Raw genomic sequence first — 19300 nt, 5'->3', positions numbered from 1 at the left:
ATTGGGCCCATTACGTGCAGCCGGAGGGGTCATGACCTCTCCTGTACTCCAACATGTTAAATTGATAAAGGAGAGTCAGGGGAGGGCCGTACACCTCTGCAGCTTCTTGTCTTTACTATGTGCTTAGTGATGGGCTCTGAGGGGAAAGCACTAATTACTCCACATCTGTATGTTTGATCCAAGCAGAATTGTCCCGTCTGTCATTGGCACGCTACGCTGGCAGCAACGGCTAACAGAGATTTATCCTGCTGACACATCTGGCAGAGTTTACACATGGAGAGGAATCGACAGGGAAGAGGCAGCGCGCGCCTCTCGTATGCTATGCAGCAATAAATAACAGGGGTGCGTTGCTTGCACGTGCAGCCAGTTAGACCTACAATAATTGAAGAAACAAATCTGCATATAGTGTAAAAAAAAAAACTCTCCTTCCTTGCAAAATATATATCTTCAAGAATAGTTGACATTTGTGTTGTATTTTTCTATTCACCACTTGAATTGGGGTTTTAAGGTAACCGTTTTCTTAATCTATTAAAATAAGTTAATGAATGGAATTGAACATCTGTTTCAGGTTTATACATCTAACAATGAGTAGAAAAAGATACACTAGTAAATATTATAAATGTCATAAATAATAAGTAAATATTACAAATGTTTGAAATAGTAAATATTTTAATAAATTATTTAGATTTTTATCATTTGTTTACATCAAAGCCAATTATTTAATTCTGCAAACATTTTGCATTTATAATAATAATAATAATAATATAATGAGTCATATTTTTTCTGATAAATTATGAGAAAAATCCATTAAAATAAGTTTTAATTGAACTGAACATCTGTTTCAGGCTCATACATCCAATGAGTTAAAAAAGATACACTAGTAAATAATATAAATACATGTTATAAATAATAAGTAAATATTACAAATAGAATTGTTTTAATGTTGTATTTAATACTATGTTTTAATAGTATTTTTAATACATTATTTAGATTTTTATCATTTATTTATATTAAAGCCAATTATTTAATTCTGCAAACATTTTGCATTTATAATATCATGAGTAATATTTGTCTGATAAATGATAAGGCTTTATACATAAAAATATATAGTATTATTATAATAAATATATACTGTAGCAATATTAGAATCATTATAGTTTGGTCCCTGATATCAAAGTGTATATGTGACCCTGGACCACAAAACCAGTCATAAGGGTCAATTTTTGGCCGAGTTACAACTGTTTGAAAATCTGGAATCTGAGGGTGCAAAAAAATCTAAATATTGAGAAAATCACCTTTAAAGTTGTCCAAACAAAGTTCTTCGCAATGCATAGTACTAATCAAAACTTAAGTTATGACATATATACGATAGGAAATTTACAAAATATCTTCATGGAATAGGATCTTTACTTAATATCCTAATGATTTTTGGCATAAAAGAAAAATCGATCATTTTGACCCATGCAGTGTATTTTTAGTTATTGCTACAAATATACCCATGCTACTTATGACTGGTTTTGTGGTCCAGGGTCACATATATTGACAATGTTTATGTTTAGTTTTGAACAATATCAAATATGAATTTTTTTTTAATAAATGATAATATAAAAAGGTCTTCTTTATCTTCTTTGCATTTCTCCTCTTCCCTAGCTTGCTTCCTAATCTAACGGTCTAATAAACTTAGCATTGTATATTACGAATATTGTTGCTCTGTGACAGTTGCTTTTGTTCCTCTTTTGAAAGTGGCTTTGCATTTTTGGATTTCTGCTAAATGAGTAAATGTAAAAGTACAGATCCTTGCACTGAAACCTAATCAATTACGGCAGATCTGCACAGAGGAGTAAATACAAAGGTCACCTATGTCGCCCTCTACAGGTGAGAAATAAATCAAATTCTTCTATGAAAATTGTTAACAAATTTATGTGCACCACTATATTTCAGAAATCACTCTGAGGGGACATCTACTGTAGGTGTGTATGTGGTGCACCATACTGGAAAATACTCCAGTGCTTCTGGCATGAGGATAGTGAAGCGTTTGGAACAGTGGGACTCAGGAGCAGAAGCGTCACCCAGCTCAATGGCTGTCTGCAGGCCCAGCAGGCGAGTGTAGTACTGGAGAACATCCTTGCCCAGGCACACCGGAGACACATAGATGACTTCGACATTCTCATCTATATGTAACACAAACAGTACTGTGTTTGCTTTCATGTGACCGCTGTCAATCTAATTTGATCATGTCATGGTTCACACCCTCACCTCTGATATCACACAGTCGGCCCATCTGGGTATTCTGGAGAACATCAAATCCCCTGAGACTGAGCCGCTGATGTTGGGAATATCCTATTGAACAAATCAAAATGATTTCAAATGAGATTTAAATATTTTAGCAATAAATTCATGACTTTATTCCAAGTCAGGAAACCCCAAAAAGACTGCTATAAACTAATCTCTATAATGAAATGATTAAACGCATGCAAACTAACAGAGCGAGGCAATAAAAACAATAGGGTTCAACTTCTTAATTATCTGAGCTCACACAGGCCTCTCCTCAGCCACCCCCAGTGCAAAAATCACACTCCATCTGCTGGTGATTACAATTCACAACCATCATCATCCCCAATAGCCAGCACAGGTCTCAATGACAAGTTTTTGGTAAATCAATTTTCTGTGTTTTCTGCAGATGCACCCAAATACATGTATTTTTTCCCTTTAAAATATTATGTGACCAGAAGCCATCATAACAGATGGAAAGGAATTACCCAATGATGGGACGTGGATGATAGTCCTTTTGGCGGAGGTGATGTGTTTCCAGTTGGCTGCCAGACTCTGTGAATCACAGACAGCAGAGGATAAAAGAGAGTAAAAGTGACCGGTGACAGACAGCACCCAGCAGCACATGAATTTATCACGTTGTCGGCCCACCATTGGCAGAAAAGGCAGGAAATTATGCTTGTCTTTCTCCCTGGGTCTCATGGAGACAAACCAAGCATAAATCACATTAATTAAATCAGCTAAGTGCATACTTAGAAACATCTTCCCTCTATTAATTCAATTAGCAGGCTACATGAAGCTTTCTGCCAGGGGAAGATTAAGGCTTAATTAAAAGGATGTGAGTGTTTAAAGGGTGGAAACATACACAAGCTTGTGTCTGCTCTCACAGTGAGTGACGGTGAGGATAAATGAACATGTGGGCACTAATTAAGAGACATGCTAGTTTCATAAAGATGTTACAGGAATGACAGCACAGACGAAACATCTGTTCCAACAAATAGAAACTTAATCTAAACGTGAGCCTGTGCTATCACGATCACTCTTTGTATAAGCACCTCTGCATCGAAAGTTCAATTCTTTCCTGGGCTATATTGATAAATATATGAACTATACAGTTCACAGTTTTTTGTTAAACAGACTGATTTCATACAACATCTTATGAGTGGAACAACTGTACTTTCTTATGCCACGGATTCATGATCTGCCATTCAAAAGATGTGACCAATGACGGCTTGAGCCATTTCTGGAAGTTACTGGAGTAAAGACCTGGTCATTCCAAGAAAAATAACTAATTATGAAGTTTAAAAAAAAATCATTCTAAATAACAAGGAGGCAGCATGGTTGTGTGGTTTTATATAACATTTCAAATTAATATACAGTAACAATTTAGACACAATATTGCCAGTTACCATGTCTGTTTTTGCTATGCCAGTCATAATAGTTTCAAGACATCAGTTGAATGAATGATTCAATTACTTATTCATAAAGACAGTTGCAATTGAATCAGCGTTTTTGAAAGAATCAATTGAATGAATGTTTCTTTGACTCACAAATATGAGCAGTGTTTCATTCCTGAATGAATCTTTGTTTTAAAAATAATTTGTAAAAATAATATAACGCCTTTGCGTTGCTGAGTTGCTCGTTCCCGAGTTTGAATCCTGACTTAAGGACCTTTCAGGATCCCACCCGCCTCTCGCTCTCTCCCACATTGCTTCTTGTCTACTCTACACTATCCTATCTTAATAAAGGCAAAATGCCAAAAATAAATCTTTAAAACAAAAAATCTGTTGAATGAAGGATTCACTAATAGAGACAACTGTTTCTTTCCTGAATGAACAAAAATAGGTTGAAAAAATAATTTAATGACTCACTAATGAAGACAGTCCTTGTGTCCGAATATGCCTACTTCCCTATTACATAGTAGATGAAAAACAGTGTGTGAAAAGAGTAGTATATCCAAAATGACTATATAACTGTAGACAAAAAGTACCAAAATAACCAATTTTTTCCACCAAGGCTCTGAAGTGTGAATCCAGTGAACACTTTACTATCCACAAGGCCATGGGAGAGGAGTTGTGAATGGCAGAGAAGTGACACAACATGACAGATGTAGTATTAGTTATAATGCACACATTCTTACTATATAGAACATATTTTTCACGTTGCAAAGTCTATTCCTCATCTATTGTAGTATCTAATGTATTGACTGACAGTCTGGAATGCACACAATGAAAGTGAAATCAATGAAAAGTTAAAGGGGTCATATGATGCGATTTAAATTTTTCCTTTCTCTTTGGAGTGTTACAAGCTCTTGGTGCATAAAGAAGATCTGTAAAGTTGCAAAGACTAAAGTCTCAAATCCAAAGAAATATTCTTTATAAAAGTCCTCGCTTTTTCAGACCGATGAGCTTTGTAAAAATCGACGCGTTTCAGAAAGGCGGGGCATAGCGGAGAAACAATAATGTACAGTATGTGGAAAATAATGTGTTTTTTTAACTTTAAACCGCATAAACACATTTCATTACACCAAATACACAAAATAATGTTCTTTTTAGCAGCATCATATGACCCCTTTAAACTGTTAAGTCAATGCTCTTGGAATGCTGCTCAACAAATCAGATTCAAGGACCAGAACTAACTGTTATATAAATGTGTATTTTATTCACCTCTGCCCTGATGTGGTAGTTTTCCAGTTGGCGGATACGTGAGGCCTGTAGACTCTTCTTCAAATAGCCCAGTTTGGCATGTTTCAGCAGAGATATGGCAATAACTTGTGCCGCCCATTTGGGCCTGAGTTGGAGCAGGTAGGCGGTACGGGCAGAGTAGCGCCTCCAGCAGGTCTGGATGCACACAGCCGCTGCCTGATGCCCCTCGATGCCTTTGTAGCGCTGGCCAGGCTGACACATCAGGTCCCATACCTCATCTCTGTTCTCCAGCACCGAGAGCAGCTTCTCCACATGGGCACGCCGGCCCCTGCCGTCTCTCCAGTCAAGCTCACCGCTCTGCACGCACGCTGCCAGACGCTCCCCGCACACCCGAGCCAGTGGCACCGCAAAGTCCAATAGCATCCGCTCCAGCTGGTCCAAAGCCTCTACCATTGCACCCCAATAGAGACAGTATTGCTTTTTAAACCTACAGTAGTCAGGATCTTCTGGATCAATCTGACCCTCAGCTATGGTGAAAGGATATTTGCTGACAGCAGCTGGCACTGGAATGCTCTAAGAAGAGAGAAATGGATATTATAATAAAGGCAAAAGGCTGTTGCAATCATTTAACGGGATAATCCATAGAAAATTTTAAATTCTGGTTTAGTGTCCCATAATGGGACCAAAGCTGTTTAATTACCAACATTCTTCAAATTTTCTATTTTGTGTTCCACAGAAGATAGGAGATCATACAGGTTTAGAATGACATGAGTAAATGATGACCGAATTTTCATTTTTAAGTGAACTATCCCCCCCCCATTTTTTCCTTGAAAACTGTTTTAGTAAAATATAAATAAACAAACAATAAAATGTACTTAAAGCAAATAGGAAGTAAGTGTAAAAGCTTTTATTTTTTGCAGCAAGTCATAAATACAAAAGGCCACTGGCTTGTAGAGGGCTGTTTCAAATCATTACCTATATCTGCCCTAAAGCTATTCCTGACACATTTAACATTACGTCAGGGGTAAAAGCTCACTTTACACAGAACAATAAATCTGATTATCAGTCAGTTCTAAAGCTCTCATGACCAGATTATTACAAACAGAAAACACAGACTGTCCAAATCATCCAAAACGTTACCTCAGCGAGCAGAACACACTATATATCCTTGTCATATATAACTTTATGTATGTCATAAATAAATATTACCTGCAGGTTAAGTGGGGTGAGTCGGGCTATCCCACGATTCAGTACTCCATTGTCAGAGCTTGCAGAAGCAGCTGAAGGAGGGGGAGTGCGTATGGTCCTGGATGCTGGACTCTCGGTTCCTGATCTTCCAAGAGCCATTTCGTCTCTGCTCACATCCATCTCCAGTTTTGAAGCCCTTTCTGACTCATCTATAATCATATATAAGAAGTACATACTACAGTCAAAGACTGTACAATATACATAACCGATATAAGAAAACAATATATAAATATATGTAATATTTGTCCAGTTATTTGATTGACATTTTGTATCAGAAGTGCACTCTTTTAGACTGTATTAATGATTATGATATTGATATATATTTTTAAAAGTACTAAATACAGTATATGCCTGACACTTAAAATATCACAGACTGCATAAATTATCTGCTGAAAATGAATTGTTAATTATAGCAATACTTGAGGCTTTTTTCCATAGTAATTCAGTTTACTCCCTCTATATGTATGTAGATTGTTTGGATTCAATACACAGCAAAAAGCAGAATTTTTGGATACATGCAAATTGACTTTCTAACTTTAAATGTAGGCCGCAAGTGTGTAATGACATTGTGGAAATAGACTGACCTGTCTTACTTTGGCCACTGTCCTCCCTCTGGAGCACATGGACAGCTTTGGGCTGTACTGGGGTTTGCACTGAAGAGAGGTCAGCTGCTGAGGGTAGCAGCCCTGAAATGCAAAAAATAAATAAATAAAAAACAAGTCTTATTACAATCTGCAAAGAGGATCTTTACACAAAATTACAGAATATTATTCACGAACACAAAAAGAGGGCACAAACAAATAAATTATTTATGCAAACATATGCATTTACAGTACACTACGGTTTAAAAAGTTTGGGTTCAGCAATTTTTTTGGGGGAAAAAATGAATACTTTTTTTCAGCAAAGTAACATTAAGTGAAAGTTACAAAATATTTCTATCTATTTCAAATGTGGTTCCTTTCTATTCATCAAAGAATCACGCAAAGATATGCGTCACAATTTCCACAAAAATATTAAGCAGCACAACTGTTTTAACACTGAAAATAATCAGAAATATCTCTTGAGCACCAAATCAGAATATTCAAATGATTTCTGAAGGATCATGTGACACTGAAGACTGGATTAATGACTGCAGAAAATTGCCATTACAGGAATAAATAATTAAAATATATTAAAATAGAAGACAGTTATTTTACATTGTAATACTATTTCACATTGCTACCGTTTTTACTGTATTTTTGATCAAATAAATTCAGCCTGGGTGTACATTCAACAATCTTATAGACTCAAAACAGTAGTGTATATAACGCATAAAGAAATACTGTATCAGTTGTAAAAAAGAGGCTTATACCTGCATTCATGTCTCTACATTCGGGTGGTGGTTTGGGGTGTAGGTGTTTAGGCAGACCTTCACGTGCTGCAGTAAAACTCGAAGTGGAGCCAGTGACCAATCTTTGAGTCCCAACCTAGAAAAACCAAGGCAAACAAATGTTGTTTTCATTACATAAATGCACGCTATACTCTTTCTAACCACTATGGTTCAACTAAGCCGCAATATAGTTATTTTAAAGAGCTGCTTCACCCAGAATTAAAATGTTGTCATTTATTTCACTGTACTTACTTTTAATTCATAATTTTAGATTTACATTGACTGTAGCATTGAAATCTCATTTGAGTGATTTAAATATGTGCATATTCAAGGTCACCATTCACTTTCATCAACAGGGAAAATGTTATTTTCGTTTTTGGGAGAACTATCCCTTTAAGCTTGAACTAAGTAATTTGCCTTTCTTAAAAAGGCAATAAAACATTGTCCAAACATGGAGGAATTACTGAGCCCCGAATGATAGCTCTGTGGTCAAAGGTCAGAGGTATTGAAAGTGACAGAACAAAGGGTATTAACCTACTGCCCCATCTCACTGGACCAAAAAGACCTGCCTGCAGGCTCTAAAGCCACCATTTACCCTGTACTAGAAGAAGAGAGAGAGGGAATATACTTCGCTCAATAACTTACTCACGGAGAATGCTATTAGCGTCGGGTCACCGATCAGATTTTTCCCTCCAAACAAAACTTTGTTGTAAAAGGCTGGGAGACGACTATCCATTAATCAGGCTGGTGGCAGCTTGTAGATGTCAAGAAATATGGTTTCTCTTTCTCTCGGTTCCGTTGGCTGTACGAACCACAAGTGCATGCACATTTGCGAGAGAGAGCGTGGTGATGTTGTGTGATTACAACCAACAGATTTTCCGCATTCATTAAAACAAAGCTGGAGCTAAAATACATGCAGTTAATGACATTGTAAACTGGCCAATAAGCCCCCTTCCCTGAAGCAATCAATCACATGCTGGCAATGCTTTCTGGATACTTTGAGTACGGCTCGGTTTATTTGTCTCGCACCTTCTCTCAAGTGAACAGCTGCTTGAAATCTTCTAGAATTAAATTCCATCAGAGCAATGCCTAAAATGCTCGTACCACCTCATTATCATATAATAGTTCATAAATCGAATGAAAGTCGTGCTCCACATTCCACAATAAAAAGGATGTACTGCAATAATTAGGATTTTCATGGTAGTCATATAGCGACTAATATAATTCATCATTAATTTTTACAATCATTTTGATAAAAACAAGCACCAAAACTCACTCCCAAAGACAAAAAGTCCAATAAAAACATGTTATCTACAGAAAATTTATAGCCGATTAAAAGCAAGATGGCTAAATCACAAGCTAAACCTTTTTGGTGCACAAAACCGCAACGAGCAGGATGTGCATTAATCATAGCAAACAAAAGCGCATCAAATAACGAGGTCGGTCATTTCCTCAGTGCATATAAACATATAATGGAGAGCACACTGCAAGTTTGTCAAGTTGTGGGCACATGCCAGACAGAGCCCTTCTGTACTCTCCTCCTCATCCTGCTGTTCCGGATTCTCCCCCTGATGTTCTCTGGCCTGTCTGTTGTCACACCACTGAGCTCCCTGACAAACCACGAGCACCGGCCAGGTGTTTGGAGAGGTTTGGAGGCTCGCAGCTGTTTAAGTGGTACAAGGGGACATTTAAAAGAAAAAAAAAAACAGTGGGAGCTCCATCGGAGACTCAGCGGAGAACTAGCCGACAGCACAGAGGTATTGACGCAGCAGGCAGAGCGCCAGCGAGTGCCAGTTGGGTAAGCCACGGCTGTCTTATTGGCATGCGGGAACAGGTACCAGTGCCTGTCCTGAGACAGCTGTAAAGCAGCAGCCCATACAACTGCAATCAGGCGGTGGCCGTCCTCCGAAGAATGCTGATGTGCCGCAATCTGCGTCTGTCTGCTTTCGGCAGCCAAGTCTCATACCTTCTTCTCAACAACATGACAGCTTCCTCACGAGTGACAGGCAGGAGATAGAGGAAGAACCGCAGCGGAAAGCAGAAGGGGGGGAAACAGAGCACCAAAACAAATGGTGACCTTTAGAAAGATTAATTTGTTTACCAACAGACAGATTTAGCTGTCACTGCCAAACCAGGTGACCTTCAAATCCGCAATCTCCTGTTTGAAAGCAAAGTGACTGGAGTCATCTATTATTACACGCCAGTCACGTAATTTCTTTTCATGAGGTTCATGTGACAGACGCTGGCGTTAAGGCAATAGTCAGAGCTGGCCACCATATAATCAACACTATCAATAAGCCTTAATCATAAACGCTGCTGGATTCTAACGCAGAGCCACACATGTAAAATAAAAAAACCAAGAACACTATAGTATTAGAGGGACAATTCACACGCAAAAAAATACAATTCTGTCATTATTTACTCACACTCATGTCGTTCCAAACCTGTGTGACTTTATTTCTTCTGTGGAACCCAACAGAAGATATTTTGAGAAATGTCTCATACAATCGTTTGGTAACCAACATTCTTCAAAATATTTTCTTTGTGTTCTGCAGAAGAAAAAAGTCATACAAGTTTGGATGGAACAACATGAGTTGTGAGTACATGATGACAAAATAATAATAGAAAGAAATAAAATAATATCTTTCAGCAACTCACACTGGCCCCAGTTCTCTTGTGCAGGTGAGGAAGCTGAATCCCATAATTTTGTTGCACAATCTCCTTGTTCTTTGGGTGAAAAGGGTTATTTAGCAGACGCATGATAAATGCTGACTTGTGCTGTTCGGGAGATAGAACCATAGATTACAGAATAAAAACATTTTTGACTGAACAAATGTTATGAATATGTGTAAAGATGGAAACCTTTTCCCCTGGTGATGGACCAGGAATCTGGCATCTCAGAGCACGTGCATTTGGTATTGTCTCATATGGTGGTTGCCTACAAAAATGTTATAAAAATTTGTTAGAGGTAATGTGATTTTACATAAACCAATTGACAGAGTTTATTTTTTATTTTTTATACCATTTAACAAGCTTGGAGGGGACAGGCTTCTTTTCAGGCTCTTCAATACAGGGTAGAGTCAAAAACTGATTACTAATGGTTTTCAGATGATCTTCTGCATGCCTCTGTAATTCAATAAAAAAAATATTTACAGGCATCATTCTTCCATGCTCCACATTTCATATATTTCCACTGCATGAATCTTACAAGTCAGGGACTGCAAGACGAGACGACTTATTTAGATGAATAAGATGTAGTAAGATAATTAGTTATATGATAATTAGTTATGTATATATATATATACATATATAAGTAATTATTTTACTTTTATATAAAAAAAAAACAGATGTTAAAAAATACAGGCCTACAAAACTTCGAAAAAACAAGAAGGAAAATAGATTTAGCAATATTTTAAACTCTCCCCCCACAGAAATGTGGTATTGTATGTTATCGTGTATTTAATTGATGCAGACCTCAATTATCCAGAAGTATTCGAGTCAAGTTGTCATAAAGTTGGCTTTATATAACGTTACCCTTATTCCATGTTCCGTCCTGCTGATTGCTGCATCCAAAGCTTGAATGTCCAAAACTTCTCCATTCTCTTGCACAGTCAATCGAACAAGATTATTTTTTAGTTGTCTTAAATCATCCTGCACCTAAGACACAATAAAAATCACAAGAAATTTGTTTTACAAACGTAATTATATCATATTCAGTTATATAATGCAACTAGCATAGTTTAAAGGAATTAAAACTTCAACGGTTGCTGTCAAGCCTTCTTTTATATTATTTTGTACTTGAGCACAGTACCTGTACTAAAATATGCCCAACTTCGTCCTTATTTTTGAGGACGTCGGCCATTTTTCTACTAAATAATTCAGGTCACATTTAAGCTTTTTTTCTAATTGTGTCTTCACGCTTCCTTCCAGGTTTTATATTTTTCCAAACAAAGGTCTGGCTGTAACTATGGCAACACGACGCGTATGGCAGTACAGTCTCCGTAAGTAAATATAGTTAGGCCAGTATTATTTGTTATTATTACCATTTTGTTCAGGGTGTATCACTGACTGCCTCGCGCTATTTCTATAGCTACTCATTGGAAAGCTGTTTTGCTTTAACTAGTTTAATTCAACTTAAAATTTCTAACACACGCGCGCAGACACGGAAGCAGTTGAGGTTAGAGGTGAAAGGTTTCCTGGAGGTGGTTGACAGCTGTTGCTAACGTGCTAACTTTCATTAGGAGCTGTTTTTAAGTGTCCAAAAGCTTAAAATGGCAGATGATCAAGGAGATGAAGTACCTACCCTGCCTTGTATCTTAGTTACAAGTTGTGATTCCAGCTTTAAAGAAGAGGAGCTCATTAGACGTGAGTAAAAGGGGAAATCTATTCTACGCTCGTTAGCCTTGATGCTATGCTAACGTTAGCTATCAACAAGAAACATTCATCGTGCTGTCTCTTAAATCCAGATCAAAATGTGTCGATAAAATATACTGTGCGTTAATTTATTGAGTAACGTATTTTTTTTTTTGTAGAGATTGCCCAACTGTCATCTTACAATTCTTCATCTGACTTTTTGCTGATTTCATGAAACATGCAGTGTTTCGTAAACGTCACAGTTTTCACGTTTGTCTCTTATATAGGTTTTCTAATCACAACGATCTTAGATTATTGATAAAATATGATACAAACTGGACAATAAATGTGAATCACTAACTTACTGGTGCTGTTATTGATGCAGGGCTACAGTACATAATAAGTGTGCAATATTTAAAGCCTGATACATTCGGTACATCAATTTTTAATCCTTATGCCTAAATTAGTGCTTTACTAAAACATTATATAAAAATGTTGTAATTCTTTACATCTAGTGATTCTTTGTGTCCAGCAGGCGGCAGTGTTGAGCTTCAGTTAATTTACACATTATGTCTTACTTTAGAGACTGTTTTCACTGCTAGTGTTTTTTAATGATATCAAACACACACTTGGCCAATAACAGTTTTGAATGTTTTATTTCAGAGATCTTGGGCTCAGAATCACTACCTCAAGCTACCAAGATAGAGGAAAGAGTTTCTTGGTATCCATGGACAATCAACAACAAGTACTACACAGCAAACGTCAGCTTATGTGTTGTTTCAAGTCCATTCGACATGAATACAGAGGTTGCCAGGTCTATGCAAGCGTTCATCGTTTACTTTGACAGCAAAACTGTGAGTTGTCGACATTATGATCATTTTACAAATTCACCATTAAGTGCATGTGCCTTGCTTCAACTGTTTTTGTGTTTCAGAAAAACGGCCTTAACAGTGTCAACTCCTGGTTATCAGTAGTGGAGGATTTGGCTCCAGAAGTGCTGATCCTAGTGTGTGATCATGCGTGTGACAGTGGTGAGTGTGTGTTTGGTACTACTTATTCAGTGGTTTGGATGCAACATATGCAGTTTTTTGCTAAGTTTGGTGTAAATATGCCATTGCAGGTGTTAGCAAACAGGAGGCCCAGCAGTGGTGTCTGGCTCACGCATTTGAATTAGTAGAGCTCAACCCTCAAGATCTACCTGATGAAGATGGTGAGAGACGAAACAAAGTTTAGTCACAATTATGCACGTGAATCATTTTGTTTACAGTCTTTGTGTACCCCATAGATGACTTCCCAGAGTCCACTGGAGTAAAAAGAATCGTTCAGGCCCTCAATGCCAACGTGTGGTCCAGCGTTGAGATGAAAGATGGTAAAATTGTACTGCCCTAATGCGAAATATACAATGGCATCTACAACAAATCATATTCATATTCAATTAGCTTTCCCTTTAATTATCATTTATTCTTCTCAGAACACAGTCAGGGATTTGGGCTAATGAGCAGCCTGGTGGCCTCTCATCACAACAACCCACGACCCAGTCAGGAGACACTGGTTAGCCTTTTCTAAGTGTGCTGCTTTTTAATGTATGTAGATGAACATTATTTAGAGTATTTTAGGTAATTAAGAGTCTTGAGGTCATCTCGTTGTAACAGACTATGTTTCTTGTTATTAGTCCTCTCATTCCCCATCCAACAGTACTGATGAAGGCACTGAGAGCCAGAGAGCAGAGAATAACCAGAATAATGCAGTAGATACAGCAGTCGGTAAGTGCTTTTGTTAAGGGCAATATATTTATACTCATTTTGGAGGTAAATTAATGATATGATAAAATAGGATATTAGCATTTAAAGTACAAATGGAATAAGCCATTGTTTAAATACTTACTTGAAAGTATTTGTGTGCATTGTTTGTTTAAATATTTGCTAATCTGTCACAGATCCCATGATTGACATAGACATACAAGAGTTGGCTAATCTAACAGCTGGAGATGCAGATGTGGAGAATTTTGAGCGACTTTTTACTAAATTGAAAGAGATGAAAGGTACAAGAGTGCAGGAAGATCTGATGATGATGATGATGATGATGATGATGATTGCTGTTTGAGCTTTAAATGTCTTGAATGAATGATCCAAAAACAGAAACAGAACGAGGGCGTTTCATATATATTGCAGTCAAAGTTTGCTTCTGATTTGCATTCTGTTGCATATTCTGTGCTATTTTAATACAAAATGTTGAATTATCTGCATAACAAATTGAGTTGAACTGAAAAAGTTACATGGCTAAGAATGTGGTCTTAAACATTTGAATCCCAATTTATATCAGGGACATTTCTAGAACACACACACACACACACACACATATATATATATATAGATATATATACTACTGTTCAAATGTTTGGGGTCAGTAATTTTTTTTAATGTCTTGGTAAGAGGTTTCTTATGTTCACCAAGAATACAGTAAAAACAGGAATATTATGAAATATTTTTACAGTATAACTGTTAACTGTTCTATATTTTAATATATTTTAGAATGTAATTCATTCCTGTAATGACAGCTGAATTTGTTATTATCACTGTTAAAAGTTGTGCTGCTTAATGTTTTTGTGGAAACTGTGATACTTTTTATTTTCAGGATTTAATGTGTCCTTGTTGAATAACATATTTTTTAAATAAGTTACCGAAATTCAAAAGTGAAGACCTGTTTTTACAAATAAATTTCATTATATTCTTAAAACGTTTTTATTTGTAGACAAGGCCTCTTCGTTGCCACATGACCAGAGGAAAGTCCATGCAGAAAAGGTAATATACCTTTAATATGATCTAATTAATACTAATGCTAATAGTTTTAAAATCTGAATGTTGCGTTAACAATTGAATTGCCCTCAATCAGGTTGCTAAAGCATTCTGGATGGCTATTGGTGGAGACCAAGATGAGATTGACGGCTTGTCATCAGGAGAGGAGAGTTAAGGCCCCAGCTTCCACTGTTGCTACTCAGCCCACCCTTTGAACCCCCAGTCATCCCAAATCTGCCCAGCCCAGTCCTGTCCCGCCCAAGAAACATGGAAGAATGCAGGCAAAAAACAGCAATGGAGAATTTCATGATACTGCTGTTACTATAATGTCAGTGTCCAGCACCTCAATCAGGCAGTACAGAGTGATTATGGGCATTTGGCTTCAAACATTGTTATCGCAGAGCCATGGGATGGGTTGCAGGGGGCAAGATTGTTATCTTGCCTGTTCTCTGGTGGTGTCAGTGCAAGTCTGCAGCCACATACAAGGATGAAGCCTATGGTTCTGTCAAAGGAGTTGTAAATCAAATGATGGATGAGCTGACAAAAGTGGATTGTTTTTAAACTTATTTTTCCGATGTAAGTCACAATTATGGACTATGCTTGTGCATGTCATTAGCTCTTCATCAATTAAAAGAATGATCTGTCGAATCAGTTTTGATGTTCTTTTGTTTTGTTTGGAAATACATTTGTCAAATACATTTGACATGATGAAATCCTTTTTTACATACTGTAAGAAAAAGTCGATGCTCAAACGATGCTTCAAACGATGCTCTTAAAACATTTTATTATTCAAACGTACATAACAAAAGTCAATATGACAGTGAATGCAAGAGAAGTAAACATGAGTGTACGTTACAGAAAAGCAAAAAGGAAATTCAGGGCAAACAATAACTAAGCACCAGTTTCAGAATATGAATGAAATTACTGGACACTATAAGACAAAGAATGTTGTATTTGCTTCCAAAACAAGAGTGCAAGAAAATAAATAGGATATAAGCAATATTCCAGCAAAAAGGGCAAATCTAAATAATATCAACAGTCCACTGTGTGCTTTGGCCCTGTTGAGTCAGATGAAGAGCCGGCAAGATTAATAGCAAAAAACATAGCTTGGGGGAATCAAACACAAGTGTCAGTTGTTCAATGAAACATCAATTTGATTTAAAAAATCAAACAGAGATTGTCAGAATTTTCATGATCAGTGATTCAGAACTTATTCCTTGAGACCAGACATCTTCCAATAAAATGCTTTTGGACTGCTGATGTATGCTGTTAAAAGCCAGACCATGCATTGAGTTAGTTGTTGAATGTCAGTACTAAACAAATCAAGGGATTTGAATAACCTGATGAGCAAAGGGTCCACATAAAAAAATCTAGCCATTTACACTATTCTCTTGTGAAATCAATTTTTACATGAAAATACATGCGTTCCAAGAGCTGCCAGCAGTACTTGCCTTCCTTCTGTGAAAAATAAAAACTCAAAATAGTGGCAATTTTTTACCCACTCAGAAATCACTGACAGTAAAATAGTGAAATATGTAGAGACATGAAATGCTGTTAGTTGTTACTTGAGTTTTGAGCTCAATGGATTGACAGTCCAGAGTTTCAGACATCCCTTTGATGAGCCAATCATACACAGAACAGAATCAATGAAAGGACAATGAAATCAAGTGATTGCTGAAAAGAAAAAAAAGTGATGACTAATGGTGAGTTCCCATTAAATGTTCTGTGAATTTTCTCAGGCAAAATCCAGTCATTTTGATAGGAGTCTGTGCAATCACGTGAAAGACTGATGCTAAATATATCACAACATTGTTTGACAACAGACTAAAAATCTGTGAAATTTTGCTAATGTGACCATTTTCTTTATATCTGTGTAACATGACAAGTGTCTTAATTACAATACCCTATGGCAGCAGTAAAAATATACTTTCGCAATCTCCATTCAGTTTATAATGCAAAAATACTTTAACATTTATTTGCTGAGCATAATTCAAACATTAACCATCAAGTTCAAGAAATAAAATGGCACTATTAGCTACTAGCATTTGTCACTGACAAATTTCCAATGCTATTTTCTTGTTCACGCCATCACTGGGTGCTTTTCAAAACAAGTGCTTTTCATAATCAAGGCTAAGTACCTCTGTTATAACTCTACACACTCAGTTCCTGTATACAAACCTGGTCGACCGTGCATATGAGACCAAAGGCAATCACATTGTATATTGACCTGTCCAGCGCAGTGCAATTTACTTACACACAAACAGCTTCCCGAAGCACTAGCTTCAGGCTAACATACTGTAAAAGTTCCCACAAGACCCCTTCACTGAAGGTGGTGGGAACAAAGCACTCTTTTTGAGGCCCCCAATGAGGATGTTTATGATTTTAAGCAATCATATTCCGAGCCCAAGATTCTAATACCTTCAGATCAAATTAATGCGTGATACACTTCTTGATCAAAACAAAAACGGACAAAATCATGATTTCATTATCACATGTTAATTCACAATGAGGAAAATGCCTCATTTTAAATTCATCACACTGAGGAAATATCATCCATGCTCCTTGAGTGTCATTGTTCAAAGTGCTTCAACTGTACGTGTCTATTTTGGCCCACAGCAAAATATTAGAATCTGTAAATGATAAAGTGACACTGAGGAGTCCAGCAGGTGTTTGTCTCCCCCGTCCTTGGCTTCGCTCTGTTTGTTCGCTTGGCATTCAGCATCAATAGAAGATGTCATTAGAAAACTATAGTTACATGAAACGGGCTGAGGGTTTGTCCTATGACACGCTGGAGCAGCGGAGGTTCGGAGAGCCCATCTGAGTGAGCACCTTGTCCAGCCACTGCAGGGGGCCATTGAGATGCAGCTCTATCCAGCAGGGGGTGCTGGTCACTGTCTGCCGCCTGCAAGAAGGAGAATCTGGGTCACTAATGTGCTTCCATGCCTGCCCAGCATTTTTTAACAAACTACAGAACCAGCCAGGAATATCCGTTTTACATAATCAAGGGCAACCATTAGCATTTTGTGTGCTACTGTCACAGAAATAAAGTGATTAAATGCCATTTCTGCATTTGTTTTTAATACTCAGCATTTATGAGTACAGAGCACTTTTGAAAGTGACGCAGTTATGAGAAACAGGTTTAGAAAAGCAGGTTCTACCTTTGCATAAGCAATAAGCTGAAATATAAATGGTAGAATTAAGTAAAATATTATTACAATTTAAAACAACTGTTTTCTATTGTAATATATTTGAAAATGTAATTCATTCCTGTGATGGCAAAGCTGAATTTTCCCGTTTTTATCCCATTCCTAAGTGTCACATGATCACATGACGATCCTTCAGAAATCATTCTAATATGCGGATTTGATTTTTTTATGTCTAGGCCTAATTGTTTCGGGTCAATGGTAAACTGTTCGTTCTTGGCTAAAGGAAAACCCAATTACTTTTTATTAAATAATAATTTTCCAGGACAACAACAAGAGTTTCCAGGACATTTTACATTTTCTCTCATTTTCCATGTGTTTTCCAGGACTAGAAAATTAGTCATCAATTTTCCAGGTTTTCCAGGACGTGTGTAGAGTATATATAATTATTATACAACAGAATATAAGCAGAATAAAAGTATTAAGAAGAAAGAAGAAAAAAGAATCGTACTGATCCCAAACTTTTGAACAGTAGTGTATGTGCAGCCTGTGATGAATGAATTATTATAGGATAGAATATATCCTATAATAATAGGAATATATGCAATTTCTTGCAGAATAAAAGTATTAATTTCTTTAAAAAATAAAAAAAAAATCTTACTGATTCTAAACTTTTGAACAGTAGTGTATGTGCAGCCTGTGATGAGTAAATTATTCTAGGATAGAATATAACCTGTAATAATAGGAATATATGTAATTTCTTGCAGAATAAAAGTATTAATTTCTTTGAAAAGAAAAAAAAAAATCTTACTGAACTTCTGAACAGTAGTGTACTGTATGTGCTACCTGTGATGAGTAAATTATTATAGGATAGAATACAGTATATACTATAATTATAGGAATATATATTTCTATATTTCTATAAATTTCTTGCAGAATAAAAGTATTAATTTCTTTCAAAAAGCTTTTGAATGGTAATGTATGTGCTTTCTCTGACGAGTGTCTTGGCTTACCTGTATTCTGCCCCCCAGCCTTTGACGAAACTCATGCGAATGGTGCACATGCGGGTCAGCTGGTAAACAGCCTCAAATCCCTGATTCACTGATTGGGCCAACAGAGCTGCAAACTCCTGATTATTGAAGATCTTCAGATTACAGCCTGAGGCAAACACAATTGTATATGCTTGAGTGCTTCTATGAAACAGAATGAGGAAGTCTGACCCTAGAACATGCTTGAGTGACTCACAGGATGTATATACACAGCTGCACATTCATCCAATCAGTACACAGACGGGCTGACTCACCTGGAGGAATCTTACATACTGTGGCGGGGTGCCAGCCATACCGCTGGTTACAGTTCGGACTCTGGACGAAAATAGCACTGTCGCTCAGACACTCAGCAAACACCTCACCGCCGATGTAATACAAACGCACACCTCGGCCTGAGGAAAGGTTAAGAGGTTAAACAGATTCAGTT

At 37.0% G+C, this 19300-nt stretch overlaps 3 protein-coding genes across 10 annotated transcripts in view; 1 reads left to right on the top strand and 2 right to left on the bottom strand.

Moving 5' to 3' along the window:
• The window catches only part of LOC107686301 (IQ motif-containing protein H), a 29990-nt gene extending 18482 nt beyond the window's left edge, over positions 1 to 11508 (bottom strand). For 3 of the 6 annotated variants that reach the window (XM_016483245.1, XM_016483242.1, XM_016483244.1), the window contains exons 1-12: positions 11345 to 11508; positions 11068 to 11190; positions 10556 to 10659; positions 10396 to 10471; positions 10192 to 10311; positions 7516 to 7630; positions 6749 to 6850; positions 6126 to 6313; positions 4938 to 5489; positions 2760 to 2826; positions 2257 to 2340; positions 1993 to 2171 (exon numbers count right to left, since the gene is read on the bottom strand). In XM_016483245.1, the coding sequence (XP_016338731.1) occupies positions 1993 to 2171; positions 2257 to 2340; positions 2760 to 2826; positions 4938 to 5489; positions 6126 to 6313; positions 6749 to 6850; positions 7516 to 7630; positions 10192 to 10311; positions 10396 to 10471; positions 10556 to 10659; positions 11068 to 11190; positions 11345 to 11395 (1761 nt within the window). In that variant the 5' untranslated portion in view covers positions 11396 to 11508. Of the gene's footprint in view, positions 1 to 1992; positions 2172 to 2256; positions 2341 to 2759; positions 2827 to 4937; positions 5490 to 6125; positions 6314 to 6748; positions 6851 to 7515; positions 7631 to 8178; positions 8606 to 10191; positions 10312 to 10395; positions 10472 to 10555; positions 10660 to 11067; positions 11191 to 11344 lie in introns of those variants that run through there. The other 3 variants (XM_016483243.1, XM_016483247.1, XM_016483248.1) reach the window with 3 other exon arrangements.
• Positions 11509 to 11726: 218 nt separating this feature from the next.
• LOC107686304 (alpha- and gamma-adaptin-binding protein p34-like) lies at positions 11727 to 15324 on the top strand. The gene is made up of 10 exons (XM_016483252.1): positions 11727 to 11898; positions 12550 to 12740; positions 12821 to 12917; positions 13007 to 13096; positions 13172 to 13255; positions 13358 to 13437; positions 13559 to 13649; positions 13823 to 13927; positions 14638 to 14687; positions 14779 to 15324. Exons 1-10 carry the CDS (start codon positions 11805 to 11807, stop codon positions 14854 to 14856), a joined length of 960 nt encoding a protein of 319 aa, XP_016338738.1. The 5' UTR covers positions 11727 to 11804; the 3' UTR covers positions 14857 to 15324.
• Positions 15325 to 16538: 1214 nt separating this feature from the next.
• Positions 16539 to 19300, bottom strand: part of LOC107686302 (mothers against decapentaplegic homolog 3-like) — a 27428-nt gene continuing 24666 nt past the window's right edge. For 2 of the 3 annotated variants that reach the window (XM_016483249.1, XM_016483250.1), the window contains exon 9: positions 16539 to 17583. In XM_016483249.1, coding sequence (XP_016338735.1) covers positions 17460 to 17583 — 124 coding nt within the window. In that variant the 3' untranslated portion in view covers positions 16539 to 17459. Of the gene's footprint in view, positions 17584 to 18837; positions 18983 to 19127; positions 19266 to 19300 lie in introns of all 3 variants that reach the window. The other variant, XM_016483251.1, reaches the window with a different exon arrangement.

This window comes from Sinocyclocheilus anshuiensis, unplaced genomic scaffold (genome assembly GCF_001515605.1).
Source record: "Sinocyclocheilus anshuiensis isolate Anshui unplaced genomic scaffold, SAMN03320099.WGS_v1.1 scaffold481, whole genome shotgun sequence".
NCBI classification, from domain to species: Eukaryota; Metazoa; Chordata; class Actinopteri; order Cypriniformes; family Cyprinidae; genus Sinocyclocheilus; species Sinocyclocheilus anshuiensis.
The sequence above is the reverse complement of the archived record's forward strand: the minus strand, read 5'-3'. Positions and strand labels throughout refer to the sequence as shown.

Excerpts from the sequence above, each read along its gene's own strand:
- LOC107686304 (XM_016483252.1), top strand. The coding sequence starts at position 11,805 with ATGGCAGATGATCAAGGAGATGAAGTACCTACCCTGCCTTGTATCTTA. Across the intron at positions 13,256-13,357 it reads CAGCGTTGAGATGAAAGATG|AACACAGTCAGGGATTTGGG; the intron begins GTAAAATTGTAC and ends TATTCTTCTCAG. Across the intron at positions 13,438-13,558 it reads GACCCAGTCAGGAGACACTG|TCCTCTCATTCCCCATCCAA; the intron begins GTTAGCCTTTTC and ends TCTTGTTATTAG.